General features: G+C 46.3%; 1 protein-coding gene across 1 annotated transcript; it reads right to left on the bottom strand.

Moving 5' to 3' along the window:
- Positions 1-17,090: 17,090 nt before the first annotated feature.
- On the bottom strand, positions 17,091-19,194 carry LOC134505160 (transmembrane protein 100-like). The gene has a single exon (XM_063314724.1). The coding sequence runs from the start codon at positions 19,042-19,044 to the stop codon at positions 18,673-18,675; it is 372 nt and encodes a 123-aa protein (XP_063170794.1). The 5' UTR covers positions 19,045-19,194; the 3' UTR covers positions 17,091-18,672.

Here is a 19,194-nt window from a genome sequence, read left to right as displayed (position 1 = left end):
GCCTGTCTTTGATGCACAGGGCCCCCCAACCACCTTGCCCTTTCTTTCTGAGGGAGGGTGCAGCTCTGCCTTCCCCCAGGAAAGGACGAAAGACGACAGCGGTGCGCATAACCTTTGAATGTACTCATTGAAATGCATAGTGGGCCAGCTGAGAAGTAATTACTATGATTTAAGCAGAAATACAGTGCATCACACCATAATGAGAAAGACATTATAGGTCATCGCGTCAATGTCTTGTCTCATCAGTTAGACAGTTGCTGTTCAGTTACTCAGCAGCTGAGCAATTTTGGAGCTCCCCTCTCTGCCTTCTTAGAGCGTTTAGGATTATTTTTAAATCGGACTCAGGAACAGGCATTGGAAACGGAAGGCACCATTAAGCCCTAGCAGTCTTGCAAGTGGTGGACGGCCTTCTGGAGAGTAAAGCACGGAAGGACCATGTGTGGTGAAACTGCCAAGGACCTGGATCCAATCAAAGGAGAATTCTATTTAGAAGTTCCTCAACTTCTGGCTATCACGGGGGAAAACAATTTCAGCATTCTTTCTCCAGGTCTCAATAACCAGGCAGGTTTTTGGGTAGAGGGGTGGATGGCAGGGACACTTTAGAAGCTGAACAAATCTGGTTTCATTCATTCATTCGTTCATTCTCAAGGTCTTTCTCACATACCATTACAGGCGGAGACCAAGCAGAGCCAATGAGTCACTGCAGGCAAAATCAAATATATCTAAGGAGAATCAATTGCCAGGATTCAGCTGCAATTCAAGGTGCTGATAATAACCTAGGACATCCTGCCAGGCTTAGGACTTTGAAGTCTGCTCCCATAACCTGCCTTCCAGCAATGTGCCAATAGGGAGCACTTACTAAAAGTTCCCACCTTCACGAGGTGCAGCAGGGACTCAGAGAGGAAGATTCTCTGCTGGAGTTCCCATGCTGGGGAATCCGTTGCCCTTAAAAATAATAACCGAATCCTCATAATGGATGTACAGAAAGTTGTTAAACACTTGGTTATTTAAACAGGTCTTTAGGGATGAAGGATGTGATAATTACTGTGAATACCTAGGAGATATATGACACCATTTGTTATAATATTATGAAGATTAGAATAGAGTGATTGTGGTTATATTACATTGCAATCACTGTAGGAAGGGAGCCGTGTTAATCTATAGCAGTGTTTCTCAACCTTGGCAGCTTGAAGATGTGTGGACTTCAACTCCCAGAATTCCCCAGCCAGCCATGCCATGGGGAATTCTGGGAGTTGAAGTCCACACATCTTCAAGCTGCCAAGGTTGAGAAACACTGGTCTATGGTAGCACGCTTTCAGACTAACGAATGTTATTCAGAGACATAAGCTAGTCTGAAAAGGTGCTACTGGATGCCTTCTGATTCCACGGCAATGTTGTTTATTCTGCTATGTGTTACTGTACATACCTTGTTGTATTTGTAAGATGCCTGAGATCTGTTTGAAGTGGCATAAACATCATATACATACTGTACGTATGTCTGTGTGTGTGTACACACAAACACCACCTAACTATCTCTGCCACCAAACCAAAGGGGCTCTACATGGGGCTACCCTTGAAGAGTATCCAGAAGCTTCAGCTGGTCCAGAATGTGGCCGCGCGGAAAATTTACAGGATCTGAAGAGAAACCAGAGTATCTTTGGATCTAGCACAGATGGCAAGACTTACCGGTCAATTAAACGACAAAAATATAGACAATTTGAAAAATGATCGGAAACCCTTTTTTCAAATATATCGAATCGATGCAAAAAGTACCAATGGATATATAAAATTTAAATGTTAATTATATTAATTATATAATTTAAAATGAAATAGAGATGTTATATTATGGGATTAAGAAAAGAAGATAATATGTTAAGAGATAAAGATCCACCGTTTAGATAGTTGGAAAGGCTGTTTTTCAAACCTTTTCTTTCTTTTTTCTTTTTTTTCTTTCTTCTCCCTATAAGTATTAGTACTGTGATGTGTAATTGTGTTTATATGTAAGTTTATGTTTAAACTCTTTAACCAATTAAAAAAAAACAACAAAAAAAACCAGAATGCGGCCGCGTGAGCAGTTATGATCGGCACATGTGACACCACTGCTGTGTGAGTTTGCTTCCGGGTCCAATTCAAGGTGTTGGTTATCACCTTTAAAGCATGGGGCCAGATTACCTGAGGGACCGCCTCATCCCCCTAACATTGACCCACCCCACCTGGTCATGCAGAGAGGGCATGTTACGGACCTTGCTGGTAAGGGAATTCCACCTGGCGGGGTCCAGGAGGTGGGCCTTCTCTGCAGTGGCACCCGCCCTCTGGAACATTCTACCCCCGGAGGTAAGGCAGGCCCCTTCGCTCCTGGCCTTCCAGAAGAAACTGAAAACCTGGTTCTGCGCCTTGCTTGGGGTGGGAGGGCCACCAGTTCATCTTGGGGGTGGCTGGTATCATAGATCTCTCTCTAACAAACAAGATCTGCGCTGCTTGGATTTTATATTTTATATCTATTTTATCTTTTTATTGATCTATTTATACTGTAATTTATATGTTTTAATTATGGTTTTATTGTAAACCACCCAGAGTCTCCTTTTTGGGAGAGATGGGCAGTGATAGAAATTTGAAAAATAAATAAGTAAAAAGGTTCTTGCGTTTTTGGAGCAAAAACCTTTTTTTTTTTTTCTTCCTGTAAGTAGCACCACTTGGTTGACCGTTCTGGGCTGAGAAGCTAAGCAGCATCAGGTCTGGTTGAGGTCTTGGAAGGAGAGACTTTGAGGAAGCTCCTGAGCTGTAAGCTAGCCCGGAAAGTCCAAGCCATATCCTGGAAGACAGCAGTAAGAAATCATGTCTCTACTGCTGCCTGGAAAATTATGTGGATGAGTCAGTGAAGTCACCAGGAGCCAGCTTCAACTCAAGGCAGCCTTTATTTTCCCTTTTCATGAAATGCCTACAGCAAATTTGTTCTCTCTCTCTTGTGTCCCTCTCCACCGCCTTTCCCTCGCAGATCCTTCCAGTCTGTACAAATGATATCATCCAAGATGATGAGATAACTAGGCAATTAGAGGAGGGAAAAGAGACCTCCAGGCTCAAAAATCTCGCTCCTCAAAAGGGTAGGAGGATTAATGTTGTATCATCAGCCCCAGGCGGTTCAGCGAACTGCTACTTAAGGACCACGGTTCTCTTTCACTTCTTCCTTTGAAACTGAATGTCGCTTAATTACTGCCTTTATGCTTTCCGCTCTCTTGCAGATGTGGGTAAAAATTGGGAAGGGGGGAAAAAGGGTGCCATGAAAAAACATAGAAAGAGGAGTAGCTTGTGATACACAGGAATGATTTGCAGGAAAGGCGACAGAAGGATGAAGTGCAGAGTGTCTCTGTGGTAGGCTCCAGTTGGATGGCTCCTAGCAAAGTAATTCTGCGCAGTGTGAAATGCAGGGTGATGTAACTGAGTTTTGGAATTATACTGCTTCATCTACACATAAGCCTTTGAATGCTCTCTCACAGTTCACCCCTGCTTTGTCTTCTTGGCTGATCTCAAAAAGCGAAGCAAAGGCAGACTTGATTACTACAGGTAGTCCTCGCTTAACGACCACAATTGGGACTGGAATTTTGCTTGCTTACTGAAGCAGTCATTAAGACAATCTGACCTGATTTTACAACGTTTCTGTGGTGGTTGTTAAGCAAATCACTGCAGGTGTTAAGTGAACCACATGGTCGTTAAGCAGATCATGTGGTTTCCCCATTGATTTTGCTTGCCAGAAGCCGCCCGGGAAGGTTGAAAATGGCGATCATGTGACCACAAGGTGCTGTGATGGTCATAAATGTGAACCGGTTGCCAAGTGCCCAAATCATGATCACGTGACTGCGGGGATGCTGCGATGGTCATATGTGTGAGAACTGGTCGTAAGTTATTTTTTTTAACACCGTTGTAAGTCTGAACCATCACCAAACAAATGGTTGTTAAGTGAGGACTACCTGTACAGGTTAGTAAGTACTCCAAGGGAGACCAAACTTGTAAACCTGCAAGTTAATACTTTTTTTATTATAAGGTTATAGTAACCGAATCTTGCAAATCTGAATGCGCTTCCCCCCTCCCTCCCTTTATTTTCATGAGAACTAGGGAGGGTGATGTCTGAGACGTTTTTGCAGGTTACAGTTCTGGTCTGGACTCAGGTTTCTTTTATCTGACCATTGCCTTGGCTGCGGCTCTTCCTCCTGTTCCTCAGGGTTCTTCCTTCTGCCCATTTCGTTGGGCGGGACATCACCAGGAACCCCCTGGCTGCAATCTAGCTTTGGAATTCAAAAGCAAACATCCAGCCTGGATGCTTACTGCACAGCGCAACCTCAGAAAATCAAGGGACTTGAATAAACCACAGTTACGTTAACTATGGGAAAGGGTTTTGCCACTGAGAAGGGAATTGGATTTGATGGCCTAAATGGCCCTCTTCCAGCTCTAGGATTGGAGGACATTTTTTTCAAGGAGAAGAGATTTTGGAGGACAATTCTTGCAGATGGAGCAGGGTGGCCTTGCAGTTATTTAGAAACAATGTGGCCAAGGGGTACATCAACCATGGCGCACGGCTCTCCCCAGTGGTCTGCGACCTCCCCGGCTTCCCACAGTTCCATAAAATCCTAGCAGAAGATCTCAGAGGAAACTCTCAGCCCCATGCCTGGGGCTTTTCAAGTTGGAAAACGTGAGCAGCCAGGAGGTTGCAAAGGGACTGAGAGGCGTGGAAGCTGGCACAGCTGCACAAGAACCTCCTTTGCCTCTCCGACAATAATGGTACAACCACGTTGCCAACAGGAGAATCAAAGCAAATTCTCTGAGAAGAAAGTAGAAGATCAGAACCTCTTTCTCAAGAAAACACTGGAGAAAGTATGGCAGGTTTTGGCACAGCAGTACTATGAGACTTGAGGACCACTCAATGGGAAAGCAGGTTATAAATCTCCCAACAATTCTGCTTGCTATCTTACTGGTCTTAGACAGATGGTGCCACAACTTCTGCTATGCTCCACTTCAGAAAGTGATTGAAACCAGTGGGAACCAGCTTCCCACACTGATGACTCCCTCAAGAACTAATGTTCCTTATTCTGCAGTTAAGCCTCTCTCATTCCTATTTAATTTCATGGATCCAGAAAATCAGAGTGCCTTCACTAAACTCAGGAGCATTGAATCTGCAAAAAAATACTGCAGTTTGCTATCTGTCTGTCTGTTCATCCACCCATCTGTCTGTCTATCCATCTATCTGCCTGTCCTGTCATGTCCATCCGTCCATCCACTATACGCCTCCCTGCCTCTACATCTACTTGACTGTCTTCCATCCATCCATCCATCTGCTGGCCTGTCTTTCCATCCATCCATTGCCTATGTGCCTCCCTCCCTGTCTGCCTGTCCATCCATCTGTCCATCCATCACCTAACTGCCAACCCCTAATCTGTCAGTCTGTCTCTCCATCTGACTGTCTGTCTGCCCATCCAACCAATCTCCTGGCCACCTCATCCATCCATCTGGCTTGTAAGATGGGCTTGAGACTGCTGTGGGATCGCACTGCAGTCCTCATAGCATCAATGATGCTTTTGTTACCGGGGCAAAGCCAGAAGAGTGCCTTCCCATCACCACCACCACCTAAATACATACAGAAACTTGCTGGGGTGGCTTGTGAATCTTATTGCAGCCTTGACCATGAGACTGTTCTCACTCCGTGCCTGAAACCAGTAATTTAGAGGACCCAAGGCACCCACAGCGATTCCTTCTGAGATGCAGAAACTGCTGCCATTATGCCTTTCCCCCACTCCTTCCTTCTGCTTCATGACAGCCCTGAGAAGCCGACCTCTCTTCAAACGCAGTTGATGTTACTATTGAAGCCAGTGACCGATGAGGTCTAGCTAAGCATTTCTCAGGGGTTACAAGCATTCCTCACCTCGCTGGACTTTAATATTCAACAAAATATCAGAGATGACCAGATACCCAGCCTGTTTCCCCATCGGTGCCTTTGAATTTAGGATTACCGGTAACCTAAGTATAGAAGCCAAACATCCCAAAGCAATTTTTTTTTAACTTCCCAAAGAGTTTTCTTTGTCACTTTTTTGGAAGAAAAATGGTTTTATTTTCCTGGAGGAGCAGGCATTGCCCATTGGGGGAACTGGTCTTCAGCACAGCTCCCCAGTCCACATGTCACCATGACTCAGCAAATGAAGCCAGACTAGAGAAGTTACCATTGTTTTTATCTTATGGTTTCTGGTCTAAGTTGCCTGTAATTCAAGTGCCTTTCTCTCTCAGTGTTTACCAATTAAAAAACCACTTTTTAAAATGGGCCCTGTTTAAATGATCTACGTTAGCCTAGCAAGAGTGCTCAAGAACAGTCCCAAAGCTTCTAACTGCACAATTAACATTATTGGTTGGAAAGGAATGGCCATTGCTTGCACCTGAAGGACAGCTGTTCCTGCCACCCGCCTTTCAGAGCCATGAGACTACCCCTCCCATCATCTTTCATCCACCATGATAGCTAAGAATCATGGAAGGTGGAGTCCAGTCTATCTGGAAGATGCCAGGAATGGTAAACTCTGAAGCCCAACATTTTTGGAGGGTGGATAGATTTGGAAAGTCAGTTTGGTATTCCAAGATCCACTTTGCTGGTCCAGACATTTAGAGTTTCGTTGCTGTTTCGTTGTGATTCTATAATGTTTATACTGTTGTTGGTTGTGTCCTCTCCTATGCACTGCTTTATATTATTTTTTGGTATTTCATAGTTTGCTTTCGTTTCAAACAATTCTTGAATACAGAACATCTCCAATAAAAATGAAATAAATAAGCCAGACTAAAGTGGTTTATTTGGCTTCGGTTTGGTGGGTTAGATGAGCCCAGCATTTGTGGTTTGTAAATTCTGGTCTGTGCAATGTATGAGCCCAGCTATCCTGGCTTGTTTAGCCATTCATGACCCCCGCAAACCATAGTCTTAGGTGAGGAATGCACCCCTTCATGTGGAACGATAGTTTACAGATCCCAGGGTGGGATTTTTTCCAAAGGATAAATATGCTAGCGCCTGAGTAGCACCAGGATGGGAGACCAGGAGGAAACCTCAGGGTTTCAGGCTAGAGTGAGAAGTGCTATAGGCCCTTAGTTAACAGAGGGGAAACTATGAGGCAAGCCAATTATGGAGACATGAGCAAGAACTAGAAAGCCTTGAAGAAAGCTGGAATAAACTCTTGCTGGCTTGGCACGTTGGCACCACCACCCTACTCTGAAGCTGGTGAAAACGAGTTCTTATTTACTCTCAAGGGGAAAAGGTTGACACAGTTAGCAAGTGCAAGGAATCTCCTAGATCAGTGTTTCCCAACCTTGCCAACTTTAAGATGTGTGGACTTCAACTCCCAGAATTCCCCAGCCAGCCAAGGTTGAGAAACACTGTCTAGATGAACAAATACTTGCATGCCCATGATGTAACAGGTACAAAAAAATGGACCAAGTTGCTCAAAAGTCTCCTTCCTTGCCCCTTGGTTGAAAAAAGCTAATCCACATTCTGACAAACAACACATACTAGGGGGCTTTTCTGCAAAGCAGGCATAGATTTCTCCTTCCAACGTTCTAAGATAATTTTGGGGCCCGCCCCCATGTCCAAATGAATCCACAATTTTTGATGTCTTTGTAGATACCAAACATTAGGGATGAGGCCAACAAGAATATAAGCATCTTAAAACACCCAACAACTGATTCCAGTTAGATTGATAATGCTATTAATCTCAGTTCAAAACATGGCAATAATGGGGTAAGTCCATGTTGCAAATCTTCAGCTGCATCTCCAAAACTAAGTTGATTGCAACTAACTCCTATTAAACATTCTCCAAGTTGTTCAATATTCATGATTTAGGAGTTGATTAAACCTTGTAACCTTGCTTGGATATTCATAATTAATTATATGAATATTAGTTAAATGAACCTGTGAAATACACACACACACACATGCTTCTTTCCTTTGCAGTGTCTTTTTCCCCTGTAAAGAAAAGCCCAACGATCTTTGTCAAAATAAAAATCAGCTTAATCCTTGCCAGAGCGTTTGGTTCTTCCTTGGGAGAAATAAGATACTTCCCCAATAGAAATCAACAAGGTATCTCAGAAGGTAGCAGTTGAAAACCATGTCTATATTTCTGCTAAGAAAGCCATGGGGATGTGTCTATGAAACACCTGGAGGCCCAGCTGAAGTCAAGGGAGACCTAAGCAAAATGGCCATTAAGTGAATCCAACCCAAGTTTACGACCTTTTTTGTGGTAGTCATTAAGCAAATCACTGAGGTTGTTAAGCAAACCACATGGTCGTTAAGCAAATCATGTGGTTCCCCATTGATTTTGCTTGCCAGAAGCCAGCCAGGAAGGTTGAAAATGGTCATCACATGACCATGGGATGCTGCAACAGTCATGTGAACCAGCTGCTAAGGGCCCAAATCATGATCACCTGACTGTGGGGACACTGCAACGGTTGTAAGTGTGAGCACTGGTTGTAAGTCAGTTTTTTCAGCACTGTTGTAAGTCTGAACCATCACCAAAAAAGAGCCAGTTTGGTCTAGTGGTTAAGGTGCTGGGCTAGAAACCAGGAGTCGGTGAGTTCTAGTCCCGCCTTAACCATGAAGGCCGGCTGGGTGACCTTGGGCCAGTCTCTCTCTCTCAGCCCAACCCACCTCACAGGGTTGTTGTTGTGGTGGGGAAAATAGGAGGAGGAAGGAGTATTTGGTATGTTCTCCACCTTGAGTTATTTATAAAGATAATAAAGGCGGGATATAATTAAATAAATAAAGATTTAAAAAATGAATGGTCATTAAGTGACCTGTAGACATTTAATTTCTGTTCTTCTGACTCTTCCCCAAAACAAAAGTTATCTGTAGCAGGGGAATCCACAGGGTGAGATCATAAAAGTCAAGATGACAGCCCCAACCATGCGATTGAAACTCCACTGTCTTTTAGGTACATTGCACACCTTGTGGACACTCCAGGGACAGACACAATAATAGGCAACCAACTACGGACAGTTGCAATCGCTTTGCTTCATAAAGGAGCAGCATTTCCCAAGATGAGAGCCAGAACCAGAAAATTATGGGATCAGACCATCTTCCCAACGGGAAAGATTACAAGAATAGCCTTTTCCTAATCTGGGGGAGAAGGAGAAATAAGTTCAGAGGGAAAGTGTTGCAGCAGCCTATTCCCATCTGGTGCCCTCCAGGGTTTGAATTACAGAAGTTACTCTGAGGGAGATAGCTATAACACGAAGCACAATTTGAGAACATTGATAGATTCTGTCAAAGAAATGAGGAAGATGGATCCATGAATGGTGGGCAGTTTGGAACCCCAGAATCCAGAGTCAGTTCTTGGGAAGCAGAACAGAAATGTCTTGAAGTCTCCACATGTCTTTTCCGGAGGCACCTGCCTAGCCAGTTGGGGAAGAAGAAAGCCGGACTAGATTTAGTCTGATCTAGGAAGGCTCTTCCTACATTCTAACCTTCCAACATACACATTGGCTGGATTGGTGCTAAGACATAGTTGCTTGGCTTAGCCTGGTGCCTGTTCCCAACCATGAAGCAGGACGGTTGCTTGTTCCATTGCAGTCCAGGCACTGGATGGCCTTGCAGCTAAGACTAGAGAAATACAATTGGATTAGTTTGGTCTAGTGGTTAAGGCACCAGGCTAAAAACTGGGAGACTGTGAGTTCTAGTCCCGCCTTGGGCACGAAAGCCAGCTGGGTGACCTTGGGCCAGTCCCCCTCTCTCAGCCCAACTCACCTCACAGGACTGTTGTGGGGAAAATAGGAGGAGGAAGGAGTATTATATATGTTCTTCACCTTGAGTTATGTATACAAATAATAAAGGTGGGACAGAAAATAAAATAAAATAAAAAATAAAAAAATTATGTAGATAGATACTAGAAAGCAGGTGCCTTCTTTCTTTAATCCATGAAGTCCCTCTACAATAGTGACATGACAGCTGCAAACCGCATCATTCAGGCCAAAACAGAACAAACTTGCAACGCTATTTTCATTACAAGCTTCTAGCCAGGAGGATACCTCAGCTAGGGAAAGCTCTTGCTTAGAACAATTCCATCTTGGGGGAGAGCTGTGGAGTCAAACTGGCCAAAAACCAAGTGAGACGATTTGGAAAGGAGACCTCTGCCCTACCAGAAGTTCCAGCTGGCCACCCTGGCTGCAGAGACACTGAGATGATCACGGAGGGAGATAACAGCCTGGGATTCTTAAACTGGGACTTCCTAAGGATGCTTTACTCCATCGGTGCCACAAGAATTAAATGCACCGAATGCATTCTGGTGGTTCTGAACCTATGTCTTTTGAAGAACATCCAGGAGCCAGATGAAATCATTACATACTGCATGATCTCCCTCACTCCTGGGGACTATCTAGACCAGTGTTTCTCAACCTTGACAACTTTAAGATGTGTGGAATGGCTGCCTGGGGAATTCTGGGAGTTGAAGTCTACACATCTTAGAATTGCCAAGATTGAGAAACCCTGCTATAACCCTATAATAAAAGTAGTATTAGCATTCATGACTTTGGTCTGGTATACCTTGAAGGGCTGACCCTGCTGGGCCCATGGAAGTGGACAGGATCCTCCGGACTGTCAATGCCACCACTTGTCAATTAGACCCAAGTCCTCCTGGCTGGTGAAAACAGCTCGGGAGGCGACATGTAGCTGGGTCCAGGCGATGGTAAATACATCCTTGGGAGAGGGAGTGTTTCCAGCAGCTTTCAAGGAAGCACTGGTGCACCCCCTCCTCAAGAAACCATCACTGGACCCTACTATATTGGACAATTTTCATCCAGTCTCCCACCTCCCCTTTTTGGGGAAGGTGGTTGAGAAAATGGTGGCGTTGCAGCTCCAGAGGCTTCTGGAAGAAACGGATTATCTAGACCCCTTCCAGTCCGGTTTCAGGCCCAGTCATGGGATGGAAACGGCATTGGTCGCACTTATGGGTGATCTCTGGCGGGAGAGGGATGGGGCAGTGCATCCATCCTGGCTCTTCTTGACCTCTTGGCCGCTTTCAATACCATAGACCATGGTATCCTTTTGGGATGGTTCAGGGGGCTGGGGGTGGGCGGCATGGTTTTGCGCTGGTTCACCTCCTTCCTCCAGGGCTGGTCCCAGTCGGTGGTGATAGGGAGCGAGAGATCCGCCCCATGGACCCTCCTTTGTGGGGTGCCGCATGGTTCGGTACTCTCTCAGCTCCTTTTTAACATCTACATGAAACTGCTGGGCGAGATCATCTGTCCCCATGGGATGAGGTATCATCAATATGCTGATGATACTCAGTTGTATATCTCCATCCCGGGTGAAGTAAGTGATGCTGTGGCCACCCTTTCCGAGTGCCTGGGGAGTGTGGGGACCTGGATGGGGAAAAACAGGCTTCAGCTGAACCCTGGTAAGATGGAGTGGCTGTGGATTAATGGCTCCTCAGTATCTGGGAAATTATCAACTTTAGTTCTGGATGGGGTGGCAATGCCCCAGACAGACCCGGTGTGTAACTTGGGGGTCCTCTTGGACTCACAACTCCTGCTTGAAGAGCAGGTGGCAGTTGTGGCTAAGAGGGCCTTTGTGCAACTCCGTGTTATGCGGCAGTTATGCCCCTTTCTGGAATGAGAGGCCCTTTGAACGGTCACTCATGCCCTTGTTATCTCCCATGTAGACTACTGCAATGCACTGTACTTGGGGCTACCCTTGAAGAGTATCCGGAAGCTACAGCTGGCCCAGAATGCGGCCACGCGAGCAATCTTAGGTGCCTCAAGGGTGGCACATGTAACATCTTTGTTATGCGAGCTGCACTGGGTTCGAGTTTGCTTCCGGGTCCAATTCAAGGTGTTGGTTATGACCTTTAAAGCCCTACATGGCATGGGACCAGGTTACCTGAGGGACTGCCTCACCCCTGTTACATCGACCCATCCCATCTGGGCAGGCAGAGAGGGCATGCTACAGACCCCATCTGTTACAGAATTCCATCTGGCGGGGTCCTGGAAGCGTGCCTTCTCTGCAGTAGCACCTGCCCTTTGGAACCTTCTTCCCCCAGAGGTGAGACAGGCCCCTTCGCTCCTGGACTTCCGCAAGCAACTGGAAACCTGGTTTTGCCATCTTGCCTGGGGCAGGAAGGACAGCAGTCACTCTTGGGGATGGCTAGCTCCCTAGAAGGACCCTGCTTTACTTGCAGATTCATAGAGAACCTTTAGCCATTTGGTTTTTATCATATTTATATGTTCTTGTTTATCTATATTTATTGTATAGTTTTATATTGTACTGTTTTAATTCCGTTTTTACTGTAAACCGCCGAGAGTCCCTCCTCAGGGGGAGATGGGCGGTCATAAATTTGATAAACAAACAAATAAATAAATAAAAACATATATATATGGGCCAAGAGGAAAGGGAAGACAGAGAAAGTTATACTTGGATGGAGCTTTTGAGAGCCTGGAAAAGAGAAATCTGGGAAGATTAAAGAACAAAATACAATGTATGAAGCAGAATACGGAAGCAAGAATGGAAAGGGATGGAGAGATTGAGCGAACGGTGTTAACGCAGACTAGTTTTAGTTTTCTTTCCTTTTTCTGATCTCGGGCTTTTAATTTCTTTTTCCCCTCCTTTCCTGCCCAGAAAGTTGCCTGCCCCAGAAGGGGATCGCATGACAGGTATGTATGCACATGCAGGGAGGAATTTTGACCTAAAATCAACAAGTTGCTGAATACTTCCCAGTGATGTAGCATGTACCTCACTTCCCTTTGCTACTTCTGTACCTTGGCTGAAGAAAGTGAAATGATTATCTGCAGCCAAATAAGCTGGAAACATAATCCTTTGAGCAGCTAAAAAGATGCTTTCCTAGCAATGGCTGGAAGCTAAAGGACAGCAAGCTGGCTGGATGCAGAATAACCACTTCTATATTCCTGATATAGAAAAGATCTAGCAAGGGCTGGAGGCTTACGAGCAAAGAAACAGGCAAAGGGGACATCTAGTTCAAATGGCTGCTGTCCGATTCCCAAGCTGACAACCACAAGTTGAATAAGGTGCTGCGGAGCTCCTAAACATCCTGAGCTCAAGGGTGGGTTATGGGGAGAAATGCACGTAGTGGATGGTACCATTTGGATGACTGAACCTTACTGCTTACCCAGATGGCCTCAGGCCTGATGTGTTTGTGGTTTCATCTGTATTTGTTGGATTGTTTTAGTCCATGCTGCCTATGGGGTTGGCTGTTTTTTTAAGGGTTTTTAGTGTTTTGGATTTGTATTTATAAGCTGCCCAAAGTCTATGGGACTGGGCAATAATAATAATAATAATAATAATAATAATAATAATAATAATAATAAATAATAATAATATCCAAGTGAAGCTTTCTGTACCGCAGCACTAAATAAAAAGCAAAACACTGAATATACATAGATACACACACATATACAGAAGAACCCCTCCCTCCTTCCACACTGATTTTTGTTTATTTATCTTTTATTTTATTTTTCAAATTTTATCACCACCCATCTCCCCTGAAAAGGGGGACTCTGGGCGGTTAAAAGGGCTAACTGTACTTTCACCAGTTGGGCTAACAACTTAGCATGGGATTTTGATGACTCGGCGACAGATATAGTTGAAGTAGTGCCAAGGCTGTGAATTGGCACCCCCCTACTTCCTTTTCAGGACCACCCAAACCATTTCCCCAACTTTCTGGAGAGAAAGCGTCTCAGAAACAAGCTGTTCTTCCCTTTGCAGCCAAATCTGGCTGTGCAGAGAGCTGATTGGCAGGCTTCAGTGAGCATCACAAAGCCGCTCTCGCTCATCCTCAAAGCGCTAAGCGTTGGCTCTAAAGAAACAGGTTAAGGGGGCTTTTAATTAGGGTTTTGGCAGGGAGGCAAAGCACACACAACTCTCTAAGCAGGAAGACGGTTCCCGAAATTACGGGGTCAGGAGATTCAGAGCCCGGCACCTTTGTCATTAGAGAAGGAACGCGGTGTTCAAATCAGTGAAAATAATTGGTTGAAATCAGTTTTATTTTCTTAAATGTATATGCCTCCCGCCTCCCGACGACTCTGGGTGGCTTCGCGCTCTCCAAGTGAGATCAAATCTGCCTCTCGACTCCTGCCTTTGGGAATCCACAGCAAGGTTCAGCAGATGGAACGGATCTGTCCTGCACAGGAAATGCCATGCAATTCATTCTGTTTTCAGTGGGGTGTGTGTGTGTATTTGGTTACCCAGGGCACAGAAATAGAAGAAACCGACGTATCTTGGCAGCTTGGTTTACAGCAAACCCACCAGGCCCCCTGCTGCAGCAAAAGAGCAAGCGGTTGCGAAGGGAGCCCTCTTCTGTTGTTGCTCTGAAGACAAAAAGCAGCCATTTCCCCCCCCCCCCGCCCATCCTTTCCTCTTCCCACCTGTGCACCCAACCACTTTAGGGGATTTAAACTAGCGTACAATGAAAAGAGAAGAGCAAAGTTGCTCCGCCTTCTGCCTATCAAGGTTGGGTTTGTGGAGTTACAGAACGAAAGGGAGGGATCTGACCAAGAGTCAGATTGGGGGGAGAAAGAGGAGAATGGGCAAACCTTAGTTTTGTATAGGGAGGTTTTTAAAAAAATATATCCTGTATTACAGAAGAGAGAACTTTGTTGCGGGGGGGGGGGTGGAGGAGGAGGAGGAAGAGGAGGAGGAATTTTTAAAACTTCTTCTTCCAGTATTGTGGAACTTTGCTCCTTGCCTTCATTTAGAGCAGCGTTTCTCAAACTTGGCCACTTGAAAATGTGTGGACTTCAACTCCCAGAATTCCCCAGCCAGCCATGTTGAAGTCCACGCATCTTCAAGTGGCCAAGTCTGAGAAACACTAATTTAGAGAATGCCAAAGATTAATTAAACACGGGGAATTCTGCATGCAATGAATACTTGAGCAAGAAGCTATCAGCCCACCTCCAAGTTCCAGGAAGGCAGCCCCAGGGGATGCAAAGATCACTCACTCTGTACGTGATCTAGTGTGTGGTCCCGCACTTCTGATGCCCATGACGCTTGTAAACGTCCCCTTGTTTCCACCTATCCAATCCCCTGGATATTTACATGGCTAGAGTGAAGCAATAAGCTATTCCAAGTTACCTTCCCAGGTGGATCCTTGGACAACAAGGCAGGGAATGCCTGAATAGCCCAACTTCTGGAATTGTTTCCAACCCAGGTCACGTGATCAGGAGAGAGGAAAGAGGGGACTTAGAATGCAGGATTCGGCAACATTCCAAGCCGCTGCCTGATTACTTCTCCCATAGGGATATACTGGAGGAATTTTTCAGACATTTTTTTCTTTGTAGCCCCCTGTAATGGTCTGTGGGGATGACCTTGGGAGACAGGAGGAAGAGCTGCAGCCTAGGTGACTGTCTTGCAAAAGGTATCTCAGCCCATGGAAGCAAAAGGAGCATGGGAAGCATTTCAGAAGGGACCCTCCTTTGCAAGATTCTGTTGGTGTAACCTTACAATAAAAGTAGTGTTAGTACTCAGGGTTTGTGCTTCTTGTCTGGACTACCACGAAGAGCTGACTTCAATCTTGCAAGTCTGAAAGCCTTTCTCCCCTCCTTTCCTTTTACTTTCTGGAAAACTGGGGAAGGTCCCTTCTAAAATGCTTCCCACACTTACTCTCCTTCCATGGGCTGAGATACCTTTTGCACAACAGTCAACTAGGCTGCAGCAATTCCTCCTGTCTCCCAAGGTCATCCCCACAGACCATTATTCCCCGAGCTGGATCTGGCCCATTTTCCCCTTGGACCTTTGTTCTGCTGCCTTCTCCCACCATATCAGATTTGGCCCCATCCTGTTGATGGACAGAGTCCCAACTCTTTTACCTACATTGAGTTGGGTTGGAAAGTATGACAAACATCCCAGCTGAGCAGAAGTGTCCTAGAGGAGATGTGAGGAAGGCCAAGCTTCTGAAGCCATTCCATGCATTGACTTGAGAAGCACATTCCTGCAAAACAGCTCGCAATTCCACCCCCACAGAACAGAAGAATGTGTCTCAAGTTGCCAAAACTCAAAGCAATCCCAGTTACTGTACATAGAAATGGCAGGCAAAGGACCAAAAGATATATATTGCAATGACTCAACACTAGAGATACACAGGTTCTAATTTTCGTTTAGCTACTAAACTTCCTGGAAGACAGGGGATCAATCACTCTTCCTCCCATCAGCAGCTCTTAAGATTGGCTTGAGGATTAAAAAAAAATATAGAGAGAGGGGGTGAGAAATTATTCCTAGAGGAAAGGCAGACTTTAAAAATATATATTAGCAACATCTTTTATATAAATGCTATACCTGAGCACATAACTACAGAATTCTCTGTTCCTTTTTATCAGCCAGCACCAGATGGATTGTATCTTCCTGCAAGCAGTTCAATCCCCCCCCACTCAAAATGCACTCAGTTGTTTCCACTTCTTCTTTCCCACCCAATAACCCCAGGGCTATAATCTGGAACCCCACCAAGTATCTTTGCTCTAGAACACCTCTCTCTAGTTTTCGGTCTGCTTTTCTTCTGAGCCATCAAACTGGTACTTCCACATCTGTTCCATCTGGACCAGGCCTGGCCAAGCCACCTCGGGGGATTTTCTGCCACCACGCTCCGAAGTTTGCAGCCAGGAAACGTGATGGATGTGTTCGGCCCTGTGTTCTCTGTTTCCCCCCCACCCCCCCACCCCACCTGCCCCTCACCCCAGACACAGGCTCCTGCTGGCAGCTGTGTCTTCTAGGAGAGAATCCAGTTTCACTTCTTTCCAGCTGCATGTCCAGATGTGGGCCGAGCTCCAGGTGCTGAGGAGCAGCTGAGTTTCCCTCTGCCCGCTGCTAGCCACCCTCCTTGGTGGCATGAGAGAGCAGCTGAGGTCCAACCTCAGCCAGAGAACAGGAGCCTTCTGTAACTGTCTGGGCCATCCAGCTGGGTTCTGGGCCAGGAAAGCTGAGTTGAGACCAACTTGCCTGACTGTCCGGCCCAGGGATACCTTTGGTTTTGAGAAGCAGGCCAGGGCCACCTTCCCCAAGACGGGTGGTCGGGCCAGCACAATAAACTAGACTTCATTTCCACACCGTTCAAATGAAACAAAATGAAATGCAGAAGAGCATTAATTCTCATGAACAATTTTCTTCTTAAGGCAGAGGAAACTTTGGGAAAGGTCCTGGACAGCTGCCTTCCAGCCTTTTTAGAGGACATGTTTGACCCCCAGGCTTCTGGCAGCACACCCCGGATTTAATGGGATGCTGGGGGAGGCACAGAAAAAGACAACAGAAATGTCTTGCCGGGGTCCAATCACCTTCTGAGGAGTGACCTCAGAGGATGAAGCCGGCAATCTGTTTTACGCCCTTATGCATCTATTTGTAATACACATGATCTCCTTTTTCACTCTCTCTGTCCCTAACCCAAGCTTGTCCCTCTGAGGGAAGGTCAAATGGATTGGCTTTTTCACCCTCCAAACCCCTGATCCAGGAGGACAGTATTCACCCTGTGCTTTGCAACTGTTGTCCAGAATGGCTAACTTTTGACACTTTCCAGACACTAACATGTTCAGTCTGCCACAATCGGCGGTGCACACCTCCTGGATACAACCAGATCCGGACGAATGCATCCAAACCAAGGCACAGTAAGACAGAAAGGGTGCAGGGTCCGTGCCTAGGGATTTACTCCCAGGTAGATCCTGTTTTAATTTACCCCTTGCTACTTCCACCCCCTTGAGAAACCTCCTCAGGACACAGTGCTTCAAAAGGAAAAGCATCTCTGCATCAGCTTGTCTTGAGGCACCAAACTGGGACTCCAGAATAAATCACCCCCTCCCCCCCATCCCCACAGTCAGAAGCTGTACAACTTTGCAAGTTGCAGTTGCAACGGCTTGGCATTTTCACGAGACCTTGCAACCCGCGGTGGGCATCTTGGCAGACTGCACTCCTTCCCGTCCGAGAACAAAACAGGTTCTTTGCTTAATGTGCTAAATGCGATGGTGGCAGGCGGGAATCCTTGTTTGTTTCAAAAATCCACACAGTGACCTTCAACCTGGTTTCCCCCAGGGGAAACAGGGATGGCTTTCCAGTGTAGGTGGAATTCCAGTCTTTTCCATCCCCCACAGCCCCTGGAGGATGGGTAACGAAAGGCAGAAGAATACTTCTCAGCTAGAAGCAACTTGGAACTTTTCATTCCATCCAGTTCCGTTCCCCAGGACTGATGTGTTGGGGTTTTCCTTTTTCAAAAGGATGTTTTGTTTTTCTCAGAATCAGGCAAAGGTGGGTGTAGCTGCACTGGAAAGACAGCATCCTCAAGGAAAGGGGTCTGGGTTTCATTGCTCTCTTTCTGAAGTTAGTCCTTGGGTTTTTCCTAAGCAGCCCCACTGGCTGAGATTGAGCCATCGTTGTTGGGGAAAGGCTGAAGGATGGCCAGCTGGCTACCCACCCTGGCCACTCACCTCCAGGGGCCGATACTCCATTCTTCCTGGAGTGAGCCGAACACCTTCACTAGTCCATAAGGCCCCTTGTCACACTGAGTTAAGGGACCTCAAAGGGCCCCGGGTTGGCTGGGTTTCGTTCTTCTCCATCCCTGAGACACGGGATGGGTGTCTCCACAGCTCTTCTTCCAACATCTGCCATGGATGACATGAAAAAGGTAGGGTTCTCTACAGCACAGGTTTCCTCCCTGGGGTGTCAGCTCAGCACTGGCTTCATAGAGCTCCTGGTTCCAAGGGAAGGGGTTCTTCCTGCTGCTTTTTCCGTTGGCGCTCTCGCTTCGCCCGCCAGCAGACCAACGCGGCCACCAGGAGGCCAACTCCGGAAATCAAGGTGGCCACGGAGACCACCTTGGCAATGTCCATTTGGGGCCCATTGATGGTGAAGGTGATGCAGGTGGCGGCAATGCCAATCACCAAGGCAACGATGCCGAAGGGGAAGATGCAACGGTACCAGGACTTCTCGGTGCCCCCTGTGGCCAGGGCAAGCTTGTTCAAGGTGGCTGTGGAGTCTGTGGTGGCAGCTACGGGCAGCCCTGGTTTTCCTCCTTGGAGGCAAGTCAGGGAGTTGGACTTACAGTTCATCATTCTGGGAGGTGCCTGATGGAAGGTTCCTACCCCAGCTCCCCAGGAAGATGAAGATCCAGAACTCCTGCAACGCAGCTTCTTTCTGGGAGTGGAGAACACAAGGACAGTCCCCTCCTTCGTTTCTTCTGGCTTGCTTCCTCTCCCTCTGCC

This window comes from Candoia aspera, chromosome 14, assembly GCF_035149785.1.
Source record: "Candoia aspera isolate rCanAsp1 chromosome 14, rCanAsp1.hap2, whole genome shotgun sequence".
NCBI classification, from domain to species: domain Eukaryota; kingdom Metazoa; phylum Chordata; class Lepidosauria; order Squamata; family Boidae; genus Candoia; species Candoia aspera.
The sequence above is the reverse complement of the archived record's forward strand: the minus strand, read 5'-3'. Positions and strand labels throughout refer to the sequence as shown.